The 23,674-nt window shown below is 39.2% G+C and overlaps 1 protein-coding gene across 1 annotated transcript in view; it reads right to left on the bottom strand.

The window, feature by feature from the left end:
- The window catches only part of LOC139953846 (uncharacterized), a 45,903-nt gene extending 25,386 nt beyond the window's left edge, over positions 1–20,517 (bottom strand). Inside the window, exons 1-10 of the mRNA XM_071953424.1 lie at positions 20,367–20,517; positions 18,670–18,780; positions 16,892–16,953; positions 16,147–16,330; positions 15,259–15,389; positions 5,265–5,297; positions 3,938–4,028; positions 3,166–3,248; positions 1,405–1,488; positions 127–218 (exon numbers count right to left, since the gene is read on the bottom strand). Coding sequence (XP_071809525.1) covers positions 127–218; positions 1,405–1,488; positions 3,166–3,248; positions 3,938–4,028; positions 5,265–5,297; positions 15,259–15,389; positions 16,147–16,330; positions 16,892–16,953; positions 18,670–18,780; positions 20,367–20,498 — 1,003 coding nt within the window. The 5' untranslated portion in view covers positions 20,499–20,517. The remainder of the gene's footprint in view (positions 1–126; positions 219–1,404; positions 1,489–3,165; positions 3,249–3,937; positions 4,029–5,264; positions 5,298–15,258; positions 15,390–16,146; positions 16,331–16,891; positions 16,954–18,669; positions 18,781–20,366) is intronic.
- Between the last annotated feature and the right edge of the window lie 3,157 nt (positions 20,518–23,674).

The raw sequence follows: 23,674 nt of genomic DNA, 5'->3' as shown, positions 1-23,674 counted from the left end.
AGTAAACAAAAATTCACAGGTTTGTTATTTTATGCATATGTTGAGATACACCAAGTGAGAAGACTGGTTTTTGACTATTATCAAAAGTGTCCAGTGTCTTTAAGAGCTTGAACAATCTCCACTCACCTTTGACGTCTCCAGACCATACAGTGACACCGATGTGAGCTGGATCAAATACATAAACCGCATTGCTCGTCCAAGTCAGCAAAAGATTACATCTGCAACATGCAATGAAATTAGGATAAGTTATCACACAAGCGGAAGTGGAATACGGAAAAATATAGCGCGTCTGCGTCCCATATCCAACGAGGCCGAAGGCCGAGTTGGATATGGGACGCAGACGCGCTATATTTTGTCATATTTCCACGAGCACGCGTGTGATAACGTATTTATCTTCAAGCAAACTTGGCGCGTGACATAGAACACACAAGACGCATGGTAGTGATATTACCCGTGCAATATAGGTTTTTATCACCTCTCCATTCTGCCAATCTGATTGGAGGATTAGCGCGTACTTGAAGATAATTAATAATACAATCATTTCTTTATTCTATAAATCATTTCATGTTTATTATAGCGGAGAAATATACATTGAAAAAGTAAATTCCATGTACCCTCTAGAAGACTGGACAGACCAGGGGCCAATTTCATAGCCTTGATTCAAGGCTGTTGGCATGGTGTGCCCCGGCCCGGTGCGACACGCTTGGGCAACAACTACAGTGCATAGACAGTGTACATGGTGTACACGCATGTACATACAGTACATGATACAGCAAGAATAGTATAGCAAAACCGTGAGTATGGTCGTTCTTATTTCAACCTCGTACACGTGACTCAAACACAGACTGACATACAATGTACACCGTACAGATGTTCATGCACAGACGTACACGTACATGTACATACACTTTACACCTATAATAATAATAATAATAATAATAATTTGTTCATTCATTATGCGCAAGTTTCATAAAAAATATGTACAGATGCGCATTACAACAATATACAGATATTAACAATAATTTAAACAGATTTAAAAATGGTAATTACACTGAAAATTACGATAACAGTAGTTACACACTGTACCACGCACTGTGTACGTATGGGGTGCGCTGGCTGAATTCCGTGGGAAGAGGATAAGCCGGGCGCGGCCGGCTGGAGCGCCTTGATCACGGCTACCAATTTTTATGGCTCTGCAAGCAGCTGTGAAAGGAATGAAATCGTGGAAAGTACGAATCATGCTGCCGTCGATTTCACAAAGAGTTAGGACTCGTCTTATCTCGAGTTAAGACGAGTAACTCGTCCTAACTTAGGATTAATCTTAAGGTCTGCATGCTACAGTGTAGGGTTGAGACTCGTCCTAAGTTAGGAAGAGTTTTGTGAAATCCAAGGCTGGGGACTCACCCATGTCCGAAAGTCAGAAGTTGTTGAAAACTGAGAGATTGTGGTTTCTGAACTGCATCTTTATCAGGAAAACGAGGTGTTCGCCTGCAACAAATAACACCATTCACTTCAAACAACAACTCTTACTATTGTTTTATGTTAAGACATTGGACATGTTTGGCAACTGTCAAAGATCAGTATTATATTAATAATTATTTTTTTTAAACTTTGGCTCAATTGGTCATCAAGATCGCAAGAAAATAATGAAAGAAAAAAACCTGTGTTGCACAAACTTGTGTGCTTTCGGATGCACAATAAAAAGCTTCAGCTGAAGTCTTTTATTGTTTGAGTGAGAAATTATCTCTTTCTCAAAAACTATGTTACTTCAGAGGGAGCTACATGTATTCCTCTCAATGTTTTATAGAATACAGCATTCCATTGCTCTTTACCGAGTAAGTTTTTATGCGAACAGTTATTTTGAGTAGTTACGTAACCATAAGTGTCCAGTGCCTTTAAGGCACATAACTGAACAATTTCTGAAAACGTTTTGTTTTTTTCGTTTTTGGCGCAAAAATTGCTGGTGCAAAGTTACAATGTATAGCTATCACAATTTAAAAGCTTAATCTTCTGAAGCGCAATTAAAATTAAAGGCAGTGGACACTATTGGTAATTACTTAAAATAATTATTAGCATAAAACCTTTCTTGGTGACAAGTAATGGGGAAGAGGTTGGTGGTATAAAACATTGTGAGAAACGGCTCCCTCTGAAGTGCCATAGTTTTCGAGAAAGAACTTTGTGTGACAAGGGTTATTTTTCTTTCATAATTATCTCGCAACTTCGATGACCGATTGAACTTTTCATATGTTTGTTATTTTCTGCATATGTTGAGATACACCAACTGTGAAGGCTAGTCTTTGACAATTACCAATAGTGTCCACTGCCTTTAACATCGTTTTCATATGTATAATGAAAACTAAAAACGAAATGGTTTTGTAAACTGTGTGCTAGTTTGTAGCGTCGGTGAACAGTTATTATCCCCTTATAAATTATTACAAAAGACGAACACAGGGGCTTGACATAAGCATTGTGGTGTGTAAACTGAATAATTTAGCCAAGTTCCATCAGCATGGTGAATTATAAAAGGGTTTAGGGTCGATATTTGTTTTGTTGTTTTAAAAGCGCTGGACACTATTGGTAAATACTCAAAACAGTTGTTAGCAAAAAAATTACTTGTATTGGTAACAGGCAATGGAGAGCTGTTGATAGTATAAAACATTGTGAGAAAAGGCTCCTTCTGAAGTAACGTACTTTTTGATAAAGTAATTTCCACTAAAATATTTGAATTTCATTTGAGACCTCAGAATTAGAATTTGATTTCCCGAAATCAAGCATCTGAAAGCACACAACTTCTTGTGACAAGGGTGTATTTTCTTCAATTATTATCTCGTAACTTCGACGACCAATTGAGTTCAAATTTTCACAGTTTTGTTATTTTGTGCATACATGGATGTTGAGATACAAGATGTAAGTGAGAAGACTGATCTTTGACAATTGATTTCAAGACCTCAAATTCTAAATTCAAGGTCTCGAAATCAAATTCAAAGAAAACTACTTCTTTCTCGAAAACTACTTTAATTCAGAGGGAGCCGTTTCTCACAATGTTTTATACTATTGACCTCTCCCCATTATTCGTTACCAAGTAAGGTTTATGCTAATAACTATTTTGAATAATTACCAATAGTGTCCACTGCCTTTAATAATAGTAATAATAATACAAATTACCCAAGTCCAAGTATTGGCAGAGATGGCACAGCTAGGAGACGTTTCAGCTGATGAGTTGTCTGTACTTGCCCGACGATATTCACCTATTAAAGACAGTAATAATAATAATGTACATGTAATGGTGGCTTCTTATGTGGCGCAAAGAATCTCATCCCAGATAAAGGGATGCCAGTGACTCTTTCCCTCAGAGCCTGAAAAATTGCTGTGAAGGAAACGGGGTCATACCCCTTTCCCCCCTTGGCAATTGGGTCAAGACTAGTTCATCTGCATAGTGGTTGAGTTGATGGCGAGTTGACGGCACATTTTCTCCGGCAAGATGAAGTACAGAGCCCCGGAAATCTGTTTTCAATAAAAAATATACTTTCTCCGGCCAGATGAAATACGAAACACCGGAAATCTGTTTTCAGTCAAATCTATTTTCTCCGGCTAGATGCAATACGGAGCGCCGGAAAAATTCGGGGGAAATTTGAAAAAGACGGAATTCCGGCAATAGCCGGAAAACTGGCATCCCTGCAGATACTGTAAATCACACCATGCTCTCTAATGCACAGTTCAAACTTCGCATACATGTATTGCGTTGTTTCAAGCTGCTTTGCTTGAAGATAAACTGGTGGAACATGTGTTCAATAAACACAAACTCCAACGTGTACTTCATATTCAACATGCATACAGAATGGCGCGCGCGTGTCTCCTTCCTTGCAGTCCCATCACATTTGTGCAAGAAGCATCACCAGTGCGCCCTCTATTTCTTATATATAACTCGCATACATACCTCCCATATTCTGCTTCCTGGGCGTGCTGAGTAGATGACTGGGAAGTCTTTGGTTGGTTTCTTAAGGAAGCAAGCACCATATTGGCCATCCCTAGTAAAGAAAGAAGAGGAAGAAAAAAACAAAAACAAATATAGACCGATCCAGGCGCGCAAGTGCTGGGCGCCGCCATGCGCTGCGCGCCACTGCTGGGGTTTCTTTGTGCCTAGTTTTATGCACAAAGACATGAGAAAATCGTTTTCCTTTTCACTTTTTATGGGAATGGAATTTTCTTCCTCGACAATCTATGAAATTTCCTTGATATGGCTGCTTGATATAACAATGTACTATATTCTTGATAACTTTTTTAAATTAAGCAGAAGGTACAATACTTAAATTCTGACAAAATACCTTGCCGATGTAATGCATTTTAGCGACTATTATGCAGTTTCCGCGTCTTTGACCCCTAACTAGCCTAAGACAAGCACCTTTTTCAAGATGATCCGGCTTCTATTTTGTTGAAAATGTTTGTGGTCAATGACCTACATTGGTATATCATGATGTCCAGTTAAGGAAATTGTGTTATTCGTTGAGGAAAACATTTAATTTCCATAAAGAGTGAAAAGAAACATGATTTCCCTCATGTCTTTGTGCACAAAACTAGGCACGGTACACCTCAGCAATGGCGCGCGGTGCTCAACACAGTTGCGCCCGGTGCGCGTCGGATCGGTCTATAGTAAATATTCTGTAGCAGAACAATCATTCGCTACTTGAGACTAGCAGAATGTCATTCATCGAGGTCGCTGTCACAGTTAACTTTGACCTATGGGATGTGACGTGCCTCAATTGGCGTAGTTTTCGCGCGCTGAGCTCGTCGGCCATGTTCAGCTAGACCAATTAAACGAGTACTGTAGAGAAACAGTAGTAGCAAACCTGATAGTGTTACATCACGGTTGCAGTAAGCTGCCAGGGTAGGTCAGTTTACCATGAGTTCCCATTGGATTTAATTTTGTCACCCTACAGAAAAGTCACGGAACTCTAAAAAAATAAAGTCAACTGGAAATATGGCTTGTGGCCCTCTTCTAACAATGGCTTTCCCTTTGGCTTGGGCTTATTGGCTCTGTCTGCCAATTTTAGGCCAAAAAATCAAATCATTTCTACAGAAAAGTTGCGGTGCTCAAGCAACAAAAAGTCCACAAACATGGTTTATGGCCCTCTTTAAACAATTGCTTTCCCTTTGGTTTGGTCTGAGAGGCTCTGTTTTTCTTAACATGCTTAAGCTGAAAAAGCACATTTTTCAAAATAACTGAAGGAGCCTAATCCATACAGCGGAATAGAAAATGAACTCACCTTGGCTTGGTGCCTACAGCATAAGCTTGCTTCCTGTGAAAGACAAAGAAGAAGAATTTTACATCAGAGTAATTAATTTAGTGAATGAGTCGCAGGCTAAGTTAATTACTTTTCCCCCACCTCTTCCTACCCTTGATAATGTCACTTTCACCCCCCCCCCCCATTGTCTCCCTATTCATTGTTTACCCCTCGGTTTTTCTGTATGCTTTCTTACTCAATTCATGTATTTCCACTTCACTGCTTATGTCACTTTGTTGTGTTGTTATTTAGCCTTCGAGAAAAACTCTGCTAGGGTCGAAACATCAGGCCATTAACTTTTTTTTTGCATTTATACCATAGGTCCATTTGGTTGGTAAGCAGTTTGCAACAGCGAATGTTTTATTTTCTCAATATCTATTTTTGACAAAAGAATTTATTTAAAGGCAGTGGACACTATTGGTAATTACTCAAAATAATTGTTAACATACATGTATAACATTACTTGGTATCAATTAATGGGGAGAGGTTGGTAGTAAAATACATTGTGAGAAACGACTCCCTCTGAAGTGGAGTACTTTTTCGAGAAAGAAGTAATTTTCCACGAATTTGATTTCGAGACCTCAGATTTAGCATCTGAAAGCACACAACTTCGCGTGACAAGGGTGTTTTTTCTTTTATTATTATCTCGCAATGTCGATGACCGATTGAGCTCAAATTTTCACAGGTTTGTTATTTTATGCATATGTTGAGATACAGCAAGTGAGGAGACTGGTCTTTGACAATTACCAATAGTGCCCACTGTCTTTAAGCAAGCAATTCTCATTATTTTCATGCAAAATTTGCATACATGTTGGTTATCACATCCATGGTTATGAGATATTTTTGTAGTACCTACAAGCACAGTAAATTTTAGTTAATTCGGAAGACATGAGGTAAAAAAATGCATTGGTCTGACATATGGTATTACCCTTTAAAAATAACTCTCTCATTTGGGTTGCTAACCAACGGTAATGGCCATCATTTAAGATGAATCCTCATGAATATTTATTTGCATAATGGACTCTCCAGTTGGGAGCTGGAAATGACTATCCAATAGCAAGAGCAGTCAATGAGATGTCGAATATTCATGAGGAAACTAAAGCTTTTCATCTGAATATTTAATTGCATAATGGGTTGGAGCTGTAATAACTATCCAATAGCAAGAGGAGTACAATATCAAAGAATGTTGAATATTCATGAGGACACTAAGGCTTTTTGTATGAATATTTAATTTCATGATGGACTCTTTACATGGGAGCTGGAAATAACTATCCAATAGCAAGAGGAGTATCAATGAGATGTTGAATATTTATAAGGACAATCAGTCTTTTCATATGAATACTTAATTGCATAATGGACCGCTTCACAAGGGAGCTGATAATAGTTATCCGATAGCAAGAGCAGTTTCAATGACAAGTTGAATATTCATGAGGACCATCAGTCTTTTCATATGAATATTTAATTGCATAATGGACTCTCCGGGTTGGAGCTGATAATAACTGTCCAATAGTATGAGCAGTCAAAGACATGTTGAATATGCATGAAGATTTTGCTGTGCTACAATACATACAGGGAAATCGTGTTCTGGATGCCATTGCAAAATATTTCAACAGTGCACGGTGAACGCTAATATCGAGAAGCAAATGATGACTTTTGAGAAGCAACCGACACATTTTGCATAGCACTCTGTTCTGCTACACAAGGGAAACCGTTCACTGGGCATAGCAAAGTATTTCAACAAAGCAGATTTTGTGCACAGTGAAATGGTGAATGCAAATTTTCAGTAGCAACAGACACATTGAAGCATTTTGTTCTGCTATACAAAGGAAATCGTTCGCCAAGTTTTATTGACTGATTGCAGACAAGATGTCGCACCACCAAAATTTGGTAACTTTGCTGTTGATAACTTTAACTACCTGTCCAATGACATGTTCTTCTAGCGATGGGGGACAGTGTACAGCTTCAATCCGCACTAATAGAGCAGAGTGTCCACCCGGAACTAAAGAATGGCAGAGTCGGTGTTATGGCGTCACTAACACCAAACAAACCTGGAAGAAATCATTACAGGTGTGTCAAGCGCTTGGCGGCAGAATGGCTTTCCCCGAAACAGCCGAGAAAAACGAGTTCATCAAGACGGAAGTAATGGGTAGCAATCTAGAATATCAGTACCAGGCAGCTTATTTAAAGTGCCAGGGCCAAGGTCTTCTGTGGGATTGCATGGGGGATGGCACTTATGTGAATTGGTCCCCGACGTCACCCAGTAATGGCACTGATGAAAACTGCATCATAATGTACAGATCTGACGGAACTTGGAGTGACTCCGAATGCTCGAGAACCCGCCCCGCATTATGTGAGTTTGAGAAACAACCCCGTGGACTTCTTCGTTTGTAGGCTGGGAATTCAGTTAACTTGTGTACGAGTTGTTAATGATTTGTCACAGTGACAGTTGAGTCGTGGTGATAGTTGAGTCGTGGTGGTGGCGTAATGATTCAGCATTATGAATAAAAGAGAAACAACTCACGGACTTCTTCATTTGTAGGCTGGGACTTTGGACAAACTTCCCATGCACCATACGGGACTGGAACAACCTTCAGTTGATCCTGCAGCGTACCCATCCCTTGACCCCTTCAAACTGGTATTAAGGGACCCCCAGCTGAAGTAACCTCATCTCCAGCTTTTTACTCGCACCTGTACGTAATTCTAACTGCACCTGACACAATATTCTTGTTCAATGTCTGAGTCAACCGTAGCACTCACACGCAGTGCGTTCATCTTCAATCATTTGAAGGCTGCACTTTTCAAGGAAGAAAAATGTCATATGGGACCAGCATGTCACTTGGCTTTGACCATTGCACACACAAAAAGAGGCAGATGTAGAGAAAAGCAAGTTTTATCCTTTTTGTCATCCTTTTTCTGGTTCAAAAGAAAATGTGTGTGCATTCTGTGCTTTAACGGCACTGATGGACACCTTTATTTAAAAAAAATTCTAACGCCATTTCTAAAAGCTTTTCTGAAAGGATTATCTTTGATCTTTGCGGGAAAGTACAATTTTTTTATTTTCACTACGAAAAGCTCAATGAGATCATTCGTAAATACCCACAACAGTTTTGCTATTCCTACATGGATTAGTCAATAGTGGAGAGTGCGTCTTGTGGGGGGTGTTTATACATGAAGCTGGATCTGTTTAAGACCGGCTCGTTTCGCATGTTCAGCACGCAAACTCATGTGTCAATTTACTTACGCAAAACGCCATATATAGCTATTAGTACCCTCGCGTTATTTATCTGTAAACGTGCATACTCAACCCAATGCGCACCACAGAGTATTACAAAATAAAAACATTGACAAATCTACAAACTTTGAAATTTCCCTATTGACCCAATTCACCTGACTCTAGTCAGTGAAGTGCGCATTTTAGGCGACGCAGAGTTTACACGCAAACCTATTGCACACCAACATGTAGCCTTTAGTCAAGGCGCACGCGGCACACCGATAGCACGCACAGCCCCAAAAATGTAACGCACGAAAAAAGACTACCACCGCGAGCGGCGAAGCCGCGTAGCGCCTTTACCAACTCGTTTTGGGGCCTTATGTTTTTCTTTACATTTGCCAACGATTTTGGTGGGAGAAAATGTAATGCATAATGCATTAGCGTGGTGAGTTGCTGGCCAATAAGAAGCCACTATTACTTGCATGACGTCACAGGAACGTTCGATGCAAATTCGTTTACATGGTCTCGCAACTTTGGCGACCAATTGAGCTCAAATTTTCACAGGTTTGTTATTTTATGCATATGTTGAGATACACCAAGTGAGAAGACTGGTCTTTGACAATTACCAATAGTGTCCACTGTCTTTAAAAGAGAGGTAACTTGTACTTAATAGGCCATCTAAAACCTTGCAGGGTCGTGGCCTTGCGATAAAAGGAAAGTAACGACCCTGTCGGTTTTAAACGGCCTAGTAAGAAATGGCACAACTCTTTTATTTATGGCCTACATAAGTACCAGTCATTATTATTATTGTTATTGTTAGAAATAGGAAGGTATATTGGTAAGAAACATAGTAAGGCATAAACAAAAAAATGTTATGTTGGCGTATACAGACCTACCCTAAAAATACAGCCGACCCTGGATTTCAAGGGAAGAAATTTAAAAATTAAAATCTACTAAAGACATGAAAATTAAACAAAATGTCATCAAAAGTTAAAAAAGCATACTATTTGTTGTGTGTAGCCTTGTTTTCTTTTGTTATCGTGTATACTAACAGCTGAATCAATTAGAAAACATGTCATTTTCGTTGCTGGGAGGGAAAAAAACAAATAAATAAATTTTTTAAATCCCTACCTACCTTCCCAATATTTGGGGGCCCATTACGCCAACATAAAATTTTTTTTATGCCTAAACTCCTTTTCTCAAAAGCTACATTGGCTCATGGTGAAAGAGCGCATTCAATTCAAAATATTGGTGCATGTGTATAAATGCTTAAATGGACTTGCACCAGCATATCTTTCATCTTGTTTTTCTTTTCACATTCAAACTAGGGCTGGGCTTCGCTCAGCATCAGACAAAACCCGTCTTGCTGAAAATAAACCGAGCAGCAAATCTCTTCAATCCGCTGCATATAAATCATTTTTTTTAGCCGCTCCAGGACTGTGGAACCATCTTCCCATCACAATACGCGCCTCAATTTCACTGTCTATTTTCAAGAAAGCACTTAAGAAACATCTTTTTCCTTAGTGTCTGTTTATTGCTTGATTGTTCATTTGTTGTATTATCTGCATTGCTATTGTTCGTTTAAAGCGCAGTGGTCTAAATGAAATGGCGCTATATAAAAACCCATTGTATTGTATATTGTATTGCAAGCAGCGCTTCAGAGACTGAGAAGAATATTTGTAAATAAGGGTCTGATAAATAGTCACAATTAACATGTTTAACGGCCAATAACAAAGTTATTTACGCTTGGTATAATTGTTGTACAAAGTCATTAAACCTACCATGATTGGTTCTTTAAAGGTACTAGACACTATTGTTAATCACTCAAAATAATTGTTATCATAAAACCTTACTTGGTAACAAGCAATGGAGAGCTGATGGTAATATAAAACATTGTGAGAAACGGCTCCCTCTGAAGTGACGTTGGTTTTGAGAAAAAAGTAATTTTCCACTTAAATACTTGAATTTGATTTTGAGACCTCATAATTAGATTTTGAGGTCCTGAAATTAAGCATTTGAAAGCACACAACTTCGAGTGACAAGGGTGTTTTTTCTTTCACTATTATCTCGCAATTTGGACGACCAATTGAGTTGAAATTTTCACAGGTTTGTTATTTTGTGCATATGTTGAGATACACCAAGAAAGAAGACTGGTCTTTGACAACTACAGATCGTTTCCAGTGTCTTTAAAGGAACACGTTGCCTTGGATCGGTCGAGTTGGTGTTTGAAAAACGTTTTGTGACCGTTTGTTATAAAATGCAATATGGTTAGAAAGAGAATGTAAAAGTAGAATACAATGATTCACACAAATATGCCTCGAACTTGCATGGTTTTCTTTTTACCTCGTCACATAACACGGTCGGCCAATTATGGGAGTCAAATAAATGGCCGACCGTGATAGTTTGCGACGTAAAAAGAAAACCGTGCAATTGTGAGTGATACTGGTGTGGATCATTATATTCTACTTTTAAAACATCTTTCTAACCATATACATTTCATAACAAACGGTTACAAACGCTTTTTATAGGCCAACTCGTCCGATCCAAGGCAACGTGTTCCTTTAATGGCCAATAACAAAGTTATTACGTTTGGTGTAATTGTTGTACAAAGTCATTACATCAGGCATGATTGATTCTATTTCTACCTCCAAGGTTTCACTAAGTCAAAGGGCTGATCCATACATGCATGGCTGGAAATCTATACAGGGCCGTAAATCATTCATCTTTGTAAAGGTCCGATGAACAGACACAATAAACACGATTAATGGCTAATAACAAAGTAATTACGCTTGGTAGAATTGTTGTTCAAAGTCATTACAACAGGCATGATTGGTTCTTTAGAAAAACGTTGATAGTTTCACCAAGCACAAGTTAGGCACGAAAATTGGTCCTGAGAAAAAAAGTAGGAAAGGAATTGTTGAGCACAAAACCCGACCTACTTATTCATATTATAGACTTCATTGTAAATGCGGTATACAATAATAATAATGAAATGCTTAGGACTATTATTATTATTACAAGAACGGTGTGTTGACAAACACAAATGCCTCACTGAAATTAAACTTGAGTTATTGCTTGGACATCATTTCTTTTGTTAAAGCCATAATCTCATCGACATTTGTCCTGGGGGGGGGGGTCCACAGGCCTCAAATTTCCCGATTTTTAGGGCAAGGCCACTTTGGCCTTGAATTTGTCAAATTTTGAAAGGGCACCAAGGCCATGAGGTAGGGCACCAAGGCCAACTTAAAATTTAAAAAAGGGCATCAAGGCCATAAAAAATAAAGATCTGTTAAGGTCCATGAAGGCTATTTTAATTAACCATTTCATTACTTTTGCTTTCCTTTAACCAAAAACATCAAGTTTTTTTTAAATGTATTTAATTTTATTGATTAATGGGAAGTAAAAGTATGCATCAATTTTTTGTTGCGATGGCCAGACGTAAACAATGAACTGTCACTTAACTGTGTGCAGCGGAGATTTTGTTGCGACGGCCGGACGTAAATAATGAGCTGTCACTTGACTGTGTGTAGAGCGGAGATTTATTCAACGGACATACATGTACATGTACTTTTCATGTACATGTACATGATGCGTGATTTACGTAACATGGCCCACGTGCACAAACATGTACGAGTACCAGTGAACAAGCACAATACCAGTGGAATAGGCGCACGCCCAACCTCGAATGAAACCGAAATTGTGATTAGCTGGTACCCATCATGGACAACCATGCGTGGGTACGCGTGTTGCAAGATGAGTACCAGTGCGATTGTTCTCAAATGGTCGTTGCAAGTACATCCGGCCCGTGTATAAACTTCGAGTACACAATGTGTATGGATGCACGTCTGTCGTTCGTTCTGCATCGTGCACACACATGCACTGCACAACCGACCGCGCTCTGTGTGCGTGTATTAATATAGGATGTACATGTAAGTGTTTGATTTTATGTGCACACAGACGGACGGTATCAAAAGGTAAATTTTGATCTCAAAAAGGGCACGGCGGCTATCGGAGAAAAAGGGCACGGCCTTTTTGGCCGCGAAAACGTCCAATTTTCTCGGGGCACCACGGCCAGTTAGAAGGGCACCGGCGGCCATGGCCGTCGTGGCCGCCGGGAAATTTGAGGCCTGGGTCCAAAAACAATAGATTTCTGATCCAAAGACCAGTACACAAACCAAGTTTAGAGTTGAGATGATAAGTCCTTTTTGAGTTATCACTCGGACAACAATTCTTTTTTTTTTTTGCCATAATGACCTTTCATTTTACCTAGGGGGCTCTAAGATAATAGGCTTCTGGGGGATCCTGCAAGACCAGTCCACAAACCAAGTTTGGAATTGACATGCTAAGTGCTTCTTGAGTTATCACTTGGACCATGATTACGCACACACACAAACGCAAGCTCGTATACGCCTGCAACCGTGGACCTCCCATGCCCTCTTTTGTTTACACTCTTTTTTGCAACAGCTCCCATTGGTTTTGTACGCGTTTTCCATTACGTTTTCCACGCTTTCTCGAACTGTTGACGCTATTGTCCTCTTTTGTTATAGGTCCCCGGTTTGAAATGTGAACCTACTCACCCATACACAAGCTCGTATACCCCTGCAACCGTGGACCTCCCATGCCCTCTTTTGTTTACACTCTTTTTTGCAACAGCTTCCATTGGTTTTGTACGCGTTTTCCATTACGTTTTCCACGCTTTCTCCAACTGTTGACGCTATTGTCCTCTTTTGTTATAGGTCCCCGGTTTGAAATGTGAACCTACTCACCCATACACAAGCTCGTATACCCCTGCAACCGTGGACCTCCCATGCCCTCTTTTGTTTACACTCTTTTTAGAAACAGCTCCCATTGGTTTTGTACGCGTTTTCCTACACGTTTTCTACGCTTTCTCCAACTGTTGACCCTATTGTCCTCTTTTGTTATAGGTCCCCGGTTTGAAATGTGAACCTACTCACCCATACACAAGCTCGTATTCACCTGCAACCTTTGACCTCCTATTGTCCCTCTTTTGTTTACACTCTTAACTTTTTTGAAACAGCTCCCATTGGTTTTGTACGCGTTTTCCTACACGTTTTCTACGCTTTCTCCAACTGTTGACGCTATTGTCCTCTTTTGTTATAGGTCCCCGGTTTGAAATGTGAACCTACTCACCCATACACAAGCTCGTATTCACCTGCAACCTTTGACCTCCTATTGTCCCTCTTTTGTTTACACTCTTAACTTTTTTGAAACAGCTCCCATTGGTTTTGTACGCGTTTTCCTACACGTTTTCTACGCTTTCTCCAACTGTTGACGCTATTGTCCTCTTTTGTTATAGGTCCCCGGTTTGAAATGTGAACCTACTCACCCATACACAAGCTCGTATACCCCTGCAACCGTGGACCTCCCATGCCCTCTTTTGTTTACACTCTTTTTTGCAACAGCTTCCATTGGTTTTGTACGCGTTTTCCATTACGTTTTCCACGCTTTCTCCAACTGTTGACCCTATTGTCCTCTTTTGTTATAGGTCCCCGGTTTGAAATGTGAACCTACTCACCCATACACAAGCTCGTATTCACCTGCAACCTTTGACCTCCTATTGTCCCTCTTTTGTTTACACTCTTAACTTTTTTGAAACAGCTCCCATTGGTTTTGTACGCGTTTTCCTACACGTTTTCTACGCTTTCTCGAACTGTTGACGCTATTGTCCTCTTTTGTTATAGGTCCCCGGTTTGAAATGTGAACCTACTCACCCATACACAAGCTCGTATTCACCTGCAACCGTTGACCTCCTATTGTCCCTCTTTTGTTTACACTCTTAACTTTTTTGTAAAAGCTCCCATTGGTTTTGTACGCGTTTTCCTACACGTTTTCTACGCTTTCTCCAACTGTTGACCCTATTGTCCTCTTTTGTTATACATGTAGGAGCCCGGTTTGAAATGTGAACCTACTCACCCACACCGTATACACCTGCAACCGTGGACCTCCTATTGTCTGTCTTTTAACTTTTTTGCAACTTTTCCCATTGGTTTTGTACATGTTTTCGAACTGTGGACCTTTCCCGAACCGTGGACCCTATTATCCGTTTTTATTATACACCCCTGTTTTGAATGTGTTAGCCAACTCACGCAAGAGTGTAAACACCTGCAATCGGGGACCCTCCTTTGTTCAACTCTTTGTGATAGCAACCGTGGACCTATTGTCCTTTTTGTTTTAGGTCCCCGGTTTGAATGTGGATACCTACCCACATCTACACCACACACGGAAGGGCAAGGCTAACACTATTTACCCTTTCGGCTTGCTTTGCCGGTGGGGCTTAAAAATGCTATGTCAGATTTTTGGCCGATTTGACCCAAAAATTTTGATTTAAAATTCAATAGGTATTTTGATGGGGGTCGAGAAAGTTACAAGCTTTCATTTGAGCCATTGCTCGAAAAAGTCCGCCAATAATTAGTAGCAATTCTTTGTTCAACCCCCAAAATCATTTACAAATTTACCCAGTCAGTTTCCCTTATGGTTTATATTGATAATTATTAGTAGCAGTGAAATCAAGTGCTCAAAATTAGTTTTTGTCGGGATCCCAACAATATATAACGTGACCAATTCTTATGTGTTTTATAAGAAACGTTTTAAATTTTTGTCATGGTTCCTGACCATTAAAAGTAACAGTTAAACCTTTTTTTCATTAGAGCGGGTGATACTCTTTGAAATACCATTCATTTTTTAATGTTTGAGGATAAAAATCTGACAAAGCATCTTTAACAATATTTCTATATCGAGACTTACTTTTTTGTGTCGCAGATGAAGCATTTTGTCAGAGTAGATGCTAGTAGTTTGTCATCGCAGAAGTCCAACTGGACAATAGTGGAATCTGCATCCATTACAAGCTCCGTTGGTAACTTGAATAATCCAGAGACCTAATACAACAGAATCCAGTACAAAGTGTTATCAACAACCAGGGAAAACTATCTTTAGTAATAATTGGCAGTGTCATGGCCGAGCGGTTATGAGCACCGAATTCAAGCTCTACCAGCAAGGCTTCGAACTGATGATACCCAAGCCTACATCCGTATGGATTGTAAAAAGGCTAACCGTGTTTCAGCCCTAGGAGTAGGTGGCAACGGCCTCTGGAAAAAAATAAATGTATCCCACACCATGAAGTGGCCTTCAGGCTTTGTGTGTTTGGCGACTTGCATAAAATTAAAATAATAATAATAAGAATAATAATACTTATAGTGGCTTCTTATATACATGTAGCGCCCATTACTGTCACTTTAACATTCAGTATTTTCCTGCGAGGTATGTGGGACTACGTTAGTTTTTAGACCTTTACATCGCTTTTCACCCGAAGGACGTCCCAAAGCGTTTCACATTATTACCCCTGGTCACTTGAGCCTTAAATCGTTCCTTACAGGAGCGTCACTGAGTGACGAATATGTGCGCTATAAAAGAATCCACTATTATCACTGTGTTAAGCCCGGTTCATACTTCCTGCGAATGCGAAGCGAATTAGATGTGAATTTGACGCCACACCCTCCTTTCTCACCGATTATTCGCAAGGGAGTAGAGCAGAGTTCAACTGCTGGGAATTGTTCGTTGCGAGTTTGTGACGTCAAGATTCACTTCGCATTCGCATTCGCAGGAAGTATGAACCGGGCTTTTCTGAATTTTTACCTTTCTATGGTATGCATTGAGGAACGTGATTCTTCCATGATCATCACCAGTGAACAGACGTTGGCTCGCATCATCCCATATCATCGCAGTCACCTGACCATTTCGATGAGCCGACGATATCGCTAACCTCTCGGAGGAAAGTCGTCTCTCAATGTTCAACTCCAACACCACCACAAAACCTTGGCTGCATAAACAAATATATTTAATAGTTTGTTACAGACACCGGACACTATTGGTAATTGTCAAAGACCAGTCTTCTCACTTGGTGTATCTCAACATATGCACAAAATAACGATAATAATAATAAAAAAAATAAAAACACTTTCGGAACAGAAAAAAAAAGTTCACAGATTTACAAATAACTTACAGGGTTTACAGAAGGTAATGGTAAAAGAGTTCTCTTGAAATATTATTCCATGAAATGCTTTACTTTTTGAGAAAACACTGAAACAATTATCAATTCTCGACATCGAGAATTACGGATTTATAGTAAACAAATGTAACGACAAGGCGAAACGTTCGAAAACAAGAGTGGGTTTTCCCGTTATTTTCTCCCGACTCCGATGACCGATTTGGCCTCAATTTTCACAGGTTTGTTATTTTATATATAAGTTGTGATACACGAAATGTGGGCCTTTGGACAATACTGTTTATCGAAAGTGTCCAATGGCTTTAAATTAACAAATTATTACAAATTATTTTAAATTATTTTAATGATGTACATTAAATATTTAAAGTAGATCACCTTGTTGCTATGCCTACAATGTTGTCATCGGGAGCAAATACAACTTTTGTCAGTCCACCTTCCTACACAGAAATTAAGAATAAAAATAATTTATTTTTTTTTTACAATAAAAATAACAAAAGTGGCTTCTTATAATCATAGCGCTCAGATTCGTCACTCAGTGATTGGACATGGGGCTTCAACATTATAACCCCTGGTCACTGGGCCATTTAATTTATTCCTTGAACCATCTCAGCTCCCTGGGGAGTATACACCCTGTGCAACAGATATATGCGCTACTCGGCTAAATCAATCACAAGAACCATCTCTGCCCTCACAGGTACACATTAAATATACGCCTGGGTGGAGAGAAGCAATTATAGTGAAGTTTCTTGCTCAGGGACACAAGTGCCATGATGACTGGGGTTCAAAACCACGCCCTGATTACTTAATTAGCCCAAGAACCTGAATTCTATGCTCTTAACCACTGGGCCATGACACCCCCTAAATGTTAAACCAGAGGTCGTTTGTTCAAATCCTGCTATAGTAAATTTATTATTTATCCAGTCAGTTTCCCTTGTGTTGTAGTAGCTTAAACAGCCAATAAAAGATGATCTCAAATATAAAAGTGAGTAAAAAGTATGGTAAAAGTGAGTTTTCTACAGATTGCTCCAAGCCAAATTTCTGAAAACTGTGGGATCACACAAACCCCCGCCACAAAGGAATTGTGACGTCAGTGGCGGCTATTTGGTGTGGAAATGCCAAAGCTGGAGAACTGTGTTCAAATCCAATAGGGGAAATTTGTCACTGGGGTCCAGGGTCATTGTAATAGATAAGCCGTTTTTGTCTCTCGGCTGAAAAAGCCGCCCGGCTGGGTGCATTTTTTACTCAAGATATTTATTACTAAATGCAAATTTTGAGAGTAAAATGGTTATTAACCGGTATCTACGATGTCTATTTGGCCATAAAAAGGAAATAGTTGAAATATTGAGATCATCCTTTATTGGCTCTTTAATATTTAAAACAAACTGTTTGTGAATGATCAACATAAAATGTACACTGTACACCGGAGTTGGACTGTGATCCTGTTGAAATGATAACAGATTGATAAAAGCTGTGTGTTTCAGTTTGCCCTTCATGATTGGAGTGAAAAAGATAAAATCGACACTAACAAAACATACTACGTGTATAAACATGGAAAACAATTTCCTTACTGGCAATTCCACAGAAACTCACGCTATGTTTGTGATGTACTTTTGAGATTTCCTGTGCTTTAACTACATGTTCCTTACTGAAAATATGGCATGTATGACGAATATGATGTACGTAAGACAAAATTGGTTACTCACCTTACATACATGTCCAAAAATATTACGTGAGCAACCAATTTTGTGTGTTGGTTACTCACATAACATGAATGTCTGGAACTGTAGTGTGAGTAACCAATTTTGTGTGTTAGTTACTCAAAATAGCATATATGTCCAAACATGTAACGTGAGCAACCAATGTTGTGTGTTGGTTACTCACATTTCATCATGTCTGGAACTGTAATGCGAGTTTCCAATTTTGTGTGATGGTTACTCAGAACACATAAATGTCAAAAGAACTTGAGTAATCAATGTGGTGTCCTCGTTACTCACATTATGTAGGCCCTAAATGTCCACAAATTAAATGTGAGTATCAAATTTTATGTGTCTTGTACATCAAAAACGTACATCTTAAAACCATCTCTGTCGTTAAATGGTTATAAATCAATAAACTAAATAACTGAAGGAAAAATTCTAAAGCAAAGGACTCACCGAGTTGGCAAAGGCTTGTAGATATTTGAGAGTATTCCGATGGAAGACATAGAGACTTCCAGATGAAGCCCCCAGAGCTATGTAGTTTCTTGATACCGCTATACAGGTATACTGCAGACAAACAAAACATTAGCAACATTAGAAAATCACACCGTGGATATACATGTAGGATCCAAAGAGTTACGACTTTCTTTCTTCAAAGAAAATATAGCAATAATAGTGGCTTTTTATAGGGCTCATAATAATAATAATAATAATAATAATTGTGGCTTCTTATATAGCGCACATGTCCCTCACACAGTGACGCTCCTGGCTCTGTAACATACAGTATTCCCTGCCAGATGTGGGACTACGTTTGAATTATGAGACCTAATTCTGATACAGCAACATGTAATGCTTAACAAGATGCTGTGGCGCAATTTGCTATCGATCGGAGGGTACGTATCCACCAACAAGGTACTCAAGGCGCTGAGTATACAAACTTTCAGAAAGATAGGTTATCGCAGTGATAAATTCCGAGACCCAATTATGTAGCCCCTTATAAGGGTTTGACAAGGTGCTACGGTGCATTCAGCAGCCACAGCTAGGAGCACCGGGGCGAACCCCTTCTCTTTTCGATAAGTGCACTGGGTTCTTTTACATGCCTTACACTACACATGGGACCAACAGCTTAACGTCACATCTGAAGGACGAAGCAATGGTTAGCTGTCTTGCTTTTAAGTAAGGACACAAGTTATTACCAAACATTATTACGTGTGGTCACTGGGCCTTTAATGGACCGATCCGGCCAATCAATCAAACTGCGCGTTCACCCATTTGACCAATCACAGCAATGAATGTGGTCGGACAAACTCGGTCATGCGTGCGCATATATTTGGCACGCGCGGCAGAATCGTACAGAATGTCATTGGGAGAGTTCGTATACATGTCTTGCTCACGAGCGCGATGGGCGGAGCTTAGTGGAAAGCCGGAAGAGTCCATTCATTCCTTAAACCATCGCAACCGGTGCTGCGAGTTACAGCGCGCCAAACTAATCATTCACATAAACCATCTATGCCTTCATCGTTCTCATACATGTAGGTACCCATTTTACTCCTGGGTGGAGAGAAGCAATAGTTAAGCGTCTTGCTCAAGTACACAAGTGTAACAACCAGGTATCGAACCCACTATACAATTGTTGCACGCTGTGACGGGGTCCATGGCGTTTTGTACACTCGAGGGGGGAAATGGAACCTGAGGCAAAGCAGAGGGTGCCATTTACCCTCGAGGGTGTACAAAACCCATGGACCCCAGTCACAACGTGCAACAATTGTTTTGTTATACCTTTGTATAATTGTTATTCCTCTTCTCGAAGTTTTGTTGTCATCTTCAAACATTATTACGACGGACTATTCATTGTTTAATAAGCAGACGAACAAGAAACAATTCCCTTGAACCAGCGGTGATTTCGTACACAGCACTGGAAATCGACCAACGCTGGGTACGATCAAGGTGATGTACACCGGTGTACATCACTTTTCATGTTGCCCGGCCCGTTTAACATGCGTTTTTGTTGCGCGTCACATGATTGGTTCTCGACCAATCAAACTTCACAGTTTGTTAGTGAGGTATAACAAATCCTAATGAACCATGCTACTCAGCCATGACACACCCATCCAGTGTAAAGTTTGAGCCCTGATACATTTTGTGTAACATACCTTGATTCTAGCAGAGGCTTTGATGGGAGTCATCAACCCATCGGTGGATATCAGCTGAGCTAGAAGGTGATACCCATCAGGATAAGTGGATGATCCACTACTCCTAATCTGCTCTGTGGATATCTCAGCCATTATCCACTCACATCATCAACATACTGGAAATGGGATTAAGTAACAAATAAATAAATAGGAGTCATCAACCCATCAGTGGATATCAGCTGAGCTAGAAGGTGATACCCATCAGGATAAGTGGATGATCCACTACTCCTAATCTGCTCTGTGGATATCTCAGCCATTATCCACTCACATCATCAACATACTAGAAATGGGATTAAGTAATAAATAAACAAACAGGAGTCATCAACCCATCAGTGGATATCAGCTGAGCTAGAAGATGGTACTATCGGGATAAGTGGATGATCCACTACTCCTTATCTGCTCTGTGGATATCTCAGCCATTATCCACTTACATCATCAACATACTAGAAATGGGATTAAGTAATACATAAATATAGGAGTCATCAACCCATCAATGGATAACAGCTGAGCTAGAAGATGGTACCCATCGGGATAAGTGGATGATCCACTACTCCTAATCTGCTGTGTGGATATCTCAGCCATTATCCACTCACCTCATCAACATACTGGAAATGGGATTAAGTAACAAATAAATAAATAAAAAGGAGTCATCAACCCATCAGTGGATATCAGCTGAGCTAGAAGATGGTACCCATCAGGATAAGTGGATGATCCACTACTCCTAATCTGCTCAGTGGATATCTCAGCCATTATCCACTCACCTCATCAACATACTGGAAATGGGATTAAGTAACAAATAAATAAATAAAAAGGAGTCATCAACCCATCAGTGGATATCAGCTGAGCTAGAAGATGGTACCCATCAGGATAAGTGGATGATCCACTACTCCTGATCTGCTCTGTGGATATCTCAGCCATTATTTACTCACCTCATCAACATACTGGAAATGGGATTAAGTAACAAATAAATAAATAAAAAAGAGTCATCAACCCATTAGTGGATATCAGCTGAGCTAGAAGATGGTATCCATCAGGATAAGTGGATGATCCACTACTCCTTATCTGCTCTGTGGATATCTTAGCCATTATCCACTCACATCATCAACATACTAGAAATGGGATTAAGTAATAAATAATAATAATAATAATAATAATAATAATAATAATAATAATAATAATAATAATAATAATAATAATAATAATAATAATAATAATAATAATAATAATAATAATAATAATAATAATAATAATAATAATAATAATAATAATAATAATAATAATAATAATAATAATAATAATAATAATAATAATAATAATAATAATAATAATAATAATAATAATAATAATAATAATAATAATAATAATAATAATAATAATAATAATAATAATAATAATAATAATAATAATAATAATAATTACAATATTTGTAGAGCGCTAAATATAGTAACAATAACAGTATTTATAAAGCGCCAAATTGCCAAAGGATACAAAGCGCTGAGAAGGAAAGAAGAGGGAAAAAGACAGAACAAAGATAAAGATGACCAGCTACGAAGAGGCAAAAAGGTGGGTTTTGAGAGCACGTTTGAAGGCTGGGACACTGTTTGAGCTTCTGGTAAGGGTAGGTAGAGAATTCCATAGTCGGGGAGCAGCAATTGAAAATGCCCTATCACCTGCAAGTTTATGGGTTTTGTGAACTGAAAGGGATTTACCAGTAGAAGAGCGAAGAGAGTAAGAAGATGTCTGGAGTGAAAGGAGACAGGAGAGATAATCCGGGGCACAGTGATTGACGGATTTATATTTGTGGACCATAGTACGGAATTGAATAAATATTGAAACTGAAAAAATATGCGCATGATTACCACGTGTCGTGACCTCGAGACGCGTCCGGGACAATCGTCATTTGTAGTATAGTGGTAAAACGGAATAGCTGTGGACTGAATTACAGTAAGAATTAAATTTTTAACAACTTTTGAGACTGTGGAGTGGATTTCCTGGACCATTTCGTGGGTCAATGACATTTTAAAGAACACGTACAGCCTAATTTTGGCCTAATTTGATTTTTAAAAAGAGAGATTTGACTTCATAGTGAAATGCCAAAACCCCTTTGTTTGTGTTGTGAGACATGTACTCCTATGATGTTATGGAAGACCATAGTCGAACGAACCTCATGTCATACATGTAAAAGGCCCTATAGTTCTACACTAGTCTAGGACTAGACTCGGAGTAATGTAGTACTAGTAGGGAAATTTTCCTACTACCGTATTGCTGAAGAGAGTGAGATGTCAATCAATGTTGAGCAATAAAATAATTAGACAACAGCTCGTTAGACCAAGTAACTGGGGCGCTGTTACTCCTAGAACCATTTCGGTTTCGTCGGCTCCGGCTATCGTCTCCCATAAGACGATAGCCGGACAAAACCGAAATAGTTCTAGGATTAGGGCGCTGCATTCCTTTTTCGAAATGTTGACATTTTCTGATGTCAAAATTTCAAAAAAGGAATACAATACAGCGCCCCAGTTACTGGGTCCAACAGTTCGTATGATATCAGCTGTATTATTGGGCTGTATTATTTTCTTTATCCCTCATCCTCTGTAAAAATCTAACTTTTTATTCATAACAAATAAAATGCAAAAACCATCACCCCCCCCCCCCCCAATTCAAAAAATAGTGCAAACTTATGGAGTAACCTCAATCTGTCCCGTCTAGGAGAACCCCCGTCTGTCCTGTTCAAAACGATGTCACTGTGATCTGTCTCACTAATATGGGTTGAAACGTTAGATTTGCAGTGTTAAATAATTTAATCAGATAATCATACCTTAGACAACAAACATCCGAGTATTTCTCGTGACCCCTTCTTTCTTTTCCGCCGACCCTTGCACAATACCGTGCCTGATGTTTACATCGCCTACTAGTTAAACGACGCCCTCTCGTGGTGTACTATTTCTATTAGTAGACTCAAACTAGTCCCCTGTCTAGTCAATCTATGCACACAAAAATGGCTTGACCAAGATAATTTGCAACATTTTTTTTCAGCAACCGTCTCTTTAAACCCTTCCAAACATCGGAAACACGGTGGGATTATTCATAATTTGCATGAATTAAAAATTGCCGTTTTTTTCCCTTGCATAATTGTGCACATGACCAGGATAGACCTACCATTAAAAAAACTAACCAGTCCCTGGTCCAACTTAAAGGCATCAAACATAATTTAAAGGGGCAGTCAGCAGTTTAATATTTCATAAATTTTTAGTGCATTGTAATATACGAAT

This window comes from Asterias amurensis, chromosome 22, assembly GCF_032118995.1.
Source record: "Asterias amurensis chromosome 22, ASM3211899v1".
In the NCBI taxonomy this organism is placed as follows: domain Eukaryota; kingdom Metazoa; phylum Echinodermata; class Asteroidea; order Forcipulatida; family Asteriidae; genus Asterias; species Asterias amurensis.
Note: the sequence above shows the minus strand (reverse complement) of the source record. Positions and strands in the feature narration are given on the sequence as shown.